The 8,962-nt window shown below is 42.6% G+C and overlaps 1 protein-coding gene across 1 annotated transcript in view; it reads right to left on the reverse strand.

Moving 5' to 3' along the window:
• LOC144492782 (dynein axonemal assembly factor 6-like) overlaps positions 1-7,844 on the reverse strand; it is a 109,855-nt gene extending 102,011 nt beyond the window's left edge. The window contains exons 1-2 of the mRNA XM_078211202.1: positions 7,733-7,844; positions 5,167-5,233 (exon numbers count right to left, since the gene is read on the reverse strand). Of these exons, the coding sequence (XP_078067328.1) occupies positions 5,167-5,233; positions 7,733-7,822 (157 nt within the window). The 5' untranslated portion in view covers positions 7,823-7,844. The remainder of the gene's footprint in view (positions 1-5,166; positions 5,234-7,732) is intronic.
• Positions 7,845-8,962: the final 1,118 nt, after the last annotated feature.

An 8,962-nucleotide genomic window follows, 5' to 3' on the forward strand; every position in this document is an offset into this window, starting at 1 on the left:
CTGATACATTCTTTGGGGCTTGTGCTTCTTTAATGGCCCCAACTTTATCTTCCATCAGGTGCAACCCTTGGGCATGTACTCTAAACCACAAATAAGTCAACTCATTAGCTTTAAAGGTGAATCTCTCTCTCTCTTTAAGCATACTCCAGCTTCCTGGGAGCTTTTTAAAACCTCCAAGTTGGTTAGGTGCTCCTCTTCTGCGAAGTAGTAAACAACTACTTTGGTTAAACCTTGTAATAGGCTTTCCATTGTGCTGTGCAAAATTGCACAAGCCAATGACACTTCAAATGGCTGTCTGATGGACAAACTCCCTGGATGCATCATCCAGTTCCAGTTGCTTGTACGCATGACTCATTCTAACATGGTGTAAGTTAGTGTAAATTAGATCTCCAGCTAGCTTGGCATTCAGGTCATCTATTTCAGATATGAGATACCCATCCAATTTTGGTACCAGATTCATAGTTAATTTATAGTCTCCACATATTTGTAACAATCTTATCTGGCTTAACTACTGACACAATGGGAGCTGCCCATTCCTGCTGCGAATTGCCCGTGTTTGATAATGCCCAAATCTTCTAACCGTCTCCGTTCAGTCTCCCCCTTCTCTGGTAGTGAATAGTCTTGCTCTGTAAAATTCTGGTGCAACCTTGGGATGCACAAAAATTTTGGTTTTCAAGCCTTATATTTTGCCTAGTTCATATTCATTTTGAATATTTCTAGCCAATTCAGTTTTCTTTTCTGAAGCCAATCATGTCCCATCAAGTTTTGCCCTTGGCCCTCAACTACAATTAATGGCAGTTGGGCAGACTGCCTCCCTGCTGCCGTCAGACTTTTGAATGGACCTACTTTGCATTAAGTTGATCTTTCTCTACACCTTAGCTATAACTGTAACACTACATTATGCACTCTCTCATTTCCTTCTCTATGAACGGTATGCTTTGTCTGTACAGCGCGCAAGAAACAATACTTTTCACTATACTAATATACGTGATAATAATAAATCAAATCAAGTCAAATGCTGCCTGTAACTTACAAGTGTTGTTGTTGTTTCCACAATCCATATAGCCTCCCCTGTGTACGTCATCAGCCTGGATGCAGTAATTTTTCAAACTCGAGGACTGGACCCCTCCCTCACCACAAAAGCTGCTATCACCTGCCCAGGGGATATTGCTGTTGAGTTAAACTTACATCTGTGCATAGTCACTGAGGGCTTTGTGTGATAATCCCCTTTCTACGAATTCTTCAATGGTTTTAATGTCAGGGATGTTCAGAGAAGTCAGGCTCCTTATTAAAGGTACCTTGTCAAAGGCTCCATGCCTTTGACAAGGTAGGGCATGGTAGGTTGTTGCAGAAGGTTAACTCTCACAGGATCCAAGGTGAGGTAGCTAAATGGATACAAAATTGGCTTGACGACAGAAGGTGGTTACAGAGGGTGGTTTTTCAAACTGGAGACCTGTGACCAATGGTGTGCCTCAGGGATCAGTGCTGGATCCACTGTTATTTGTCATTTATATTAATGATTTGGATGAGAATATAGGAGGCATAGTTAATAAGTTTGCAGATGACACCAAGATTGGTGGCATAGTGGACAGTGAAGAAGGTAATCCCGGATTGCAAAGGAACCTTGATCAATTGGGCCAGTGGGCTGACGAATGGCAGATGGAGTTTAATTTAGATGAGGTGATGCATTTTGGTAGATTGATCCAGGGCAGGACTTACTCAGTTAATGGTAGGATGTTGGGGAGAGTTCATGGGGTACATGTTCATAGCTCCTTGAAAGTGGAGTCACAGGTGGACAGAGTGGTGAAGAAGGCATTCAGCATGCTTGGTTTCATTGGTCAGAACATTGAATACATGAGTTGGGACGTTTTGTTGAAGTTGTACAAGACATTGGTCAGGCCACACTTGGAATACTGTGTACAGTTCTGGTCACCCTATTATAAAAAGGATATTATTAAACTAGAAAGAGTGCAGAAAAGATTTACCAGAATGCTACCAGGACTTGATGGTTTGAGTTACAAAGAGAGGCTGGAGAGACTGGGACATTTTTTTCTGGAGCGCACAAGGCTGAGGGGTGATCTTATAGAGGTCTATAAAATAATGAGGAGCATAGATCAGCTAGATAGTCAATATCTTTTCCCAAAGGTACGGGAGTCTAAAACTAGAGGGCAAAGGTTTATGGTGAGAGAGGAGAGATACAAAAGGGTCCAGTGGGACAATTTTTTCACACAGAGGGTGGCGAGCGTCTGGAACAATCTGCCAGAGGTAGTAGTAGAGGCAGGTACAATTTTGTCTTTTAAAAAGCAATTAGATAGTTACATGGGTAAAATGGGTATAGAGGGATATGGGCCAAATGCGGGCTATTGGGACTAGCTTTGGGGTTTAAAAACATAGGGTGGCATGGACAAGTTGGGCCGAAGGGCCTGTTTCCACACTGTAAACTATGACTCTATAACTTATAGGCTTGGGTACCGCAGGCTGTTAGCAGAATTACTCTCTGCTTCTCCTCCACACTATTTTGTTTGATTTAAAGAAATATCGCAGGCGTTAAACATATTAAACCTAATCCTCTGAATTAGGATCGAATGGCTCAAGTTTTCCAAAGAGACATTATGATAACTCACAGATTGCTGAATGGACATGCTTCAAAAGACTTGTACAGAAGGTTTGCTCTATGGTTCTCCATGGGAAATGGAATGTGCTCAGTTGATCCTCATCGCCAATTGTAATATCTTGGAAAGAGTGGCAACCACTAAAGAATTATTAACAGGAATACTATATAGAGAATGAGATAGATACAACTGATTACTTCGACATCAGACTGCCTGGGAGAGCCCGTGGTCAGTGCACAAACCCTGTGGCTTTGGTCCAATTGGCTGAATGGGTTACATGACCCTCCAAAATCTTGCCCCTTAAAGGCACCCAATACTACAAGTAACAGGATCACGTGTGTAAATGTGTATTTTTTCACAAGGTAAAAGAGGATGATGGTATCTTTAGTTCAATATGAAAGGGGGGATGTTTGGGTTTTGAATGTCTGATTGACACTCAGGCTCTCTGTCATGACACTCAGTCATGTGACCATATAATGTCTCTTGTCCCTGGAGGAAGACATCTTGAGATTAGTTGAGTAAAGCCTCTCACAGAAACACTGAAGAAGTATGGCTGTCCTTATACTTGCAACACTGTCTTTCCTTGTAAGACAACCCTTCTTTTCCAGGAATCAGCCAAGTGAGTCATCTCTGAACTGCTTCCAATGCAAGTATATTGCACTTTAAAAGCACTCCAGGTGCGGTCTCATCAATGCTTGTACCGTTGTGGCAGAACTTTCCTACTTTCATGCTCCAGTCCACTTGCAATGAAGGCTAACATTCCATCTGTCTTCCTCTCAAATTGCTGTACATGTATGCTAACATTTTATGAATCATATACAAGAACATCCAGATTGTCCAGTGCTACAGCATTCTGAAGTCTCTCTCCAATTAAATAACTTTCTGCTTTTCTATTCTTCCTGCCTAAGTGGACAACCTCATATTTTCTCACATTATCCTCCAGCTGACACGTTTTTTGCCCACTCATTAACCTACCTATATCCCTTTGCAGACTCTTGCTTCCCTATCTTTGTATCATCAGTAAATTTGGCTACATTAGTCAGTCCCCTCATTCTAGTTATTAATATAATGTAAATATTGAAGCCCCAGCATTTATTCCTGTGGCACTTCCACTGGTTTAAGTTTGCCAACCTGAAAGTGAGCCATTTATCCCGACTCATTGTTTCCTATTAGTTAGCCAATTCTCTATCAATGCTAATATATTACCCTCAACACCACGATCTACACCATCTTGTGTAGCAACCTTTTATGTGGCACCTTACTGAATGTCTTTTCGAAATCCAAATACATTGATCCCCCTTATCCACCATATTTGCTAAATCCTCAAAGGACTCCAATAAATTTATGAAACACTATTTCCCTTTCACACACCCATGTTGACTTTGCCTGATTGCATTATGACTTTTTAAATGTCCTGCTGCTCCCTCCTTGAGAATTGATTCTGACATTTTCCCAACAATAGAAGTTAGGCGAACTTGCATGTGGCTTCCTGCTCTCTTCCCATTTTGCTCCTTTTTTGAATAAAGGTATTATATTTGTGGTTTCCAAATTCACTGGGAACTTTGCAGCATCTATGGAATTTTGGAAGATTAAGCAATACTTTGCCAATTTTGAAAGTCCAGTATACAAGGTCTGCACTAATTGAATTAGATCTCTCCATCAAAGTCAAAGAAGTAAACCAGATTGCGTTTGTTTTTAATTCATGCTGATGTACTTTCCAAGTTAATTTTGGCCTGGATTATTGTCCCTTTATCTCACTATTGGCATAAATCTAACTGGCCAGTAGTTGCTAGGTTTATCCCTCTCCTTTGTTTGGAATAGGGATGTAATGTTTGAAATCTTCTAATCCCTCTGGCACCACACAATACCCAAGAGGAATTGTAAGATTGTACAAAGAACAATACAGCACAGGGACAGGTCCTTCAGCCCACCAAACCTGCACCAATATGCGGTTTCTATCCATTTGTTTGCCTCCCATGTCTATCAAGATACACCTTGAACATTGCTAACGTGCATGCTTCCACCACCTCCACTGGCAGTGCGTTCCAGGCACCCACCACTCTGTGTGAAAAACTTTCCCCACACATCTCCCCTAAACCTCTCATCTTAAACCTGTGCCCTCTTGTAGTTGACCTTTTCACCCTTGGAAAAAGCCTCTGACTATCCACCCTATCTGTGCCTCTCACAATTTGGTAGACTTCTATCAGTAGTCTTCTTCTTCAATTGTAGTCTCCACAATTAGTCTCCCATTACTTCCCCACAATAGCCTATGTTGGAAGGAGAGAGAATCACAAGGTAAGAAAACAAGACAGAGACAGGGACCAAACAAGAGAGGAGATAGAGAGCCTCTATTACATATGTTGCCCACTGTAACACAAAGACAGAACCCCCATGCCATCAGGTCACTATGAGGAAGGGCACAAGGATTCATTCATTACAAAATATCACTTTCCCCACTAGACCTTGTGTTCACGACACCAAAAGAATGCTCACCTGGTTAATCAAATCCGAGTTTTGGGTATTAACATTTATTGCTACCTGTTGGGTTGTTTACCTGTGCGATTCGCTCCTTTTGGAGGACCAATTTGCCCAGGGTTGAGTCCAAAGGTTCTTCTATCAGGCTGTAACACAGTGCAATAATTTCAATGGATAGCTCATTCACCGAATACATTCAACATGGGGAGGGAGTGCATATTGTTATCTCTGGACATATTTTACAGGACAAATCGGGAGTCTGTTCATCCCGTCCCTTTTCATTGCATTTCTGGGTTGGAGGGATAGCTGCTCAATCTCATCAAAACCACCTAATGGGTGCCATTAGTTGGTATGAAGCATTGTCCTTACTCTTCTCACTTCCATTACTGAAGGTACTGACATTCTCTCCCTCTCCCCTCAAGATGCTGACTGTTGCTTTCTCAGCAATTTTGTCTCGCTCAGGCCACACAACATGGTTTTTTTTTCTAATATCTGGTACTGGTACACACCAGGTCAAGACCTGATTTTCTGACTTTTCCTTATCATCTGTAAAGACTCCACTCTGCACACTCCCAGAGAACAGTTATCATAAAAAAACCCTTTTTCCTTGGCAAAAGTATATAGAGCGCATTCTAGGATTTGTTACATGTTCTGTAGACTTGTTATGGATTATGTTAGTTATATAAAACATTTGTTAGGCAATATTTGGAATATCGTGTCCAATTCTGGCTGCCACACTACCAGAAGGACAAAGAACAAAGAAAATTACAGCACAGGAACAGGCCCTTTTGTCCTCCAAGCCTACACCGACCATGATGCTGCCCAACTCAACTAAAACCCCCTACTCTTCCCAGGACCATATCCCTCTATTCCCATCCTATTCATGTATTTGTCAAGACGCCCCTTAAAAGTCACTATCATATCTGCTTCCACTACCTCCCCCGGCAGCGAGATCCAGGCACCCACTACCCTTTGTGTAAAAAACTTGCCTAGTACATCCTTAAGCCTTGTCCCTCGCACGTTAAACCTATGCCCCCTAGTAATTCACTCTTCCACCCTGGAAAAAAGCTTCTGACTATCCGCTCTGTCCATGCCCCTCATAATCTTGTCGGCTTCTGTCAGGTCACCCCTCCATCTTCGTTGTTCCAGTGAGAACAAACCAAGTTTCTCCAACCTCTCCTCATAGCTAATGCCCTCCATACCAGGCAACACCCTGGTAAATCTTTTCTGTATCCTCTCCAAAGTCTCCACATCCTACTGGTAGTATGGCAACCAGAATTGAACACTATATTCCAAGTGCAGACTAACTAAGGCTCTATTCTATAAAGCTGCAACATGACTTGTCAATTTTTAAATTCAATGCCCCAGCCGATGAAGGCAAACATGCCGTATGCCTTCTTGACTACCTTCTCCATCTGCGTTGCCACTTCCAGTGACCTGTGTACCTGTACATCCAGATCCCTCTGCCTATCAATACTCTTAAGGATGTGGAGGCTTTGGAGGGAGTACAGAAAAGGTTTACCGAGATGTTGCCTGGTATTAGCTATGAGGAGAGATTGAATAAACTGGGATTGTTCTCTCTGGAAAGTAGGAGGCTGATAGAAATTTATAAAATTATGAGGGGCATAGATCAGGTGAACTTTTTCCCAGGGTAGAAATGACAATTACAAGGGGCCACAGGTTCAAAGTAAGGGGGGAAGGTTCAGTAGATATGCGGGGGAAGTTTTTTTTACACAGAGGGTGGTGGGGGCCTGGAATGCACTGCAAAGTGAGGTCGTTGAGGCAGATATGTTAGTGACATTTAAGACTTATCTGGATAGACACATGAACAGGCGGGGAATAGAGGTGGTTGGTCTAGATAGGACAACGTGATCGGCACAGGCTTGGTGGGCCAAAGGGCCTGTTCCTGTGCTATCCTGTTCTATGTTGTTTTTTGATTACATCCCCTTGAGATCAATAGATCAAAGCTTTTGGGATTTATTCTAGGTATAGTCCCATATAGATTGCCAGAAAAATGGTTCACAAATGAAAGACAATTTAAAATAAAGAGGATAAGATGAAGTCTTATGATAGCTTTCGCAATCTAATGGAGAACCCCTTACACAGAAAGATACCTCTGGGTCAGATAGTTGTTGGCTCACACCCCACTGCTGGACGTGAGCACATTATCTAGGCTGACACTGCAATTCACTCAGAGACCTGTCTTTCAGACGAAGTCAGAGGCACTTTAGTTCATTGTATGTGATGAGAGGTTATGTACAGCTGAATCTCCATGTGTGTGTGTATTGTGGAGTGAAAGGACATTGAGGGATATGGTTGGAAGGGCAGTGAGGTTTATGGGACTGAGCAACTTTCCCGTGTATCTAAAGGTCAATCTATTTTTAACAAATTTAGATCATGAGATTGGGAGTTTGATTTACTACAAAAATAAACAACTGAAATTTTAGACTTTCAAAAATTATAGATTTCAGAGTGATGATATGCAAGCTTTGAGCTGTTGATTCTCATCCTGCAATTCTAATGTAAGATCTGTGTTTTCTTGAAAAATGTCACCAATCATTTGTGAGGTGCAACAAAAAGTTGAAAGTAAATAAAATCCACAGAGCCCTGGTCCAGTCCAAGTTTCTGGTCATGTTCAAGATTACCTGCTCCTCCAAATCATCCTCCTCTTGATCTCTTAATGAGAACAGGTTTGACAAAGCTTGCAGTTGGCCAAATGAGGCAGTGAAATCCATCTTGTTACCTTGCCAGTCTTGTACAAATTTACCTGTTTACAGCAGAAAAGATCTTTCTTTAACACCAGCTTATTTATCTACACTTTACAATTTCATTGTTATCACCACTAGTCAAGCTGTTTTACCAGTTGCTACTTGAGACCAAGTACTCCCTAGCACTGCAGACCTCAACACACACTCCCACTTCTTGCACATATACTACAATGCTGCAGGGCTTTGTACAATGCTGTATGGCAATAGAGTGCCCTCCGAACTTTCTGTGTGGCATGTGTACTTTTAAATGAAGCAGTGTAAGGGGGGAGGGGGGGCCTACCCACCATATTTAAATGAACAATTAAGGGTCAATCCGGCTTTTTATCAAGCCAATTGATCCTGATAATGCACTGCCCTCACCATAGAATGTTTTAGGTGGGCAGTGGGGCAGGTGCAGGAAGCCCCATTTCTAATGTAAGGTGCTAAAGGGCGGAAAGGAAGGGAGAAATCTTTTGCCAATCATGGAGCAGCCCACCTAATGGTGAACACCTCCGCTTGTCCGCCCTAATGACCTGCATCAGAGAATCCTACAGTGCAGAAATTCGGCCCATCGAGTCTGCACCAACCACAATCCCACCCAGGCCCTATTCACATATCCCTACATATTTACCCACTAATCCCTCTAACCTATGCATCCCGGGAGACTAAGGGGCAATTTAGAATGGCCAATCAACCTAGCCCGCACATCTTTGGACTGTGAGAGGAAACTGGAGCAGCCGGAGGAAACCCACGCAGACACAGGGAGAATGTGCAAACTCCACACAGACAGCGACCTGAGCCGGGATTCGAACCAGGTCCCTGGAGCTGTGAAGCAGCAGTGCTAACCACTGTGCTACCGTGTCGCATCCTAGGGTATTAAAGGAGGTGGCAGCAGAGATAGTGGATGCATTTGTTATGATATTCCAAAATTCCCTAGACTCTGGAAAGATGCCAGTGATCCTTATTCAAGAAAGGAGAGAGGCAAAAAGTGGGAAAATATAGGCTAGTTAGTTTGATCTCTGCGGTGGGGAAATGGCTGGAGTCAGCCATTAAGGAGGAGATAACTGAACACTTGGAGAAATAAAGCTCAATTCACCAGTGTGAGCAAAGTTTTATGAAGGGCAAGTC

Source organism: Mustelus asterias, chromosome 4 (assembly GCF_964213995.1).
Source record: "Mustelus asterias chromosome 4, sMusAst1.hap1.1, whole genome shotgun sequence".
Lineage (NCBI taxonomy): Eukaryota > Metazoa > Chordata > Chondrichthyes > Carcharhiniformes > Triakidae > Mustelus > Mustelus asterias.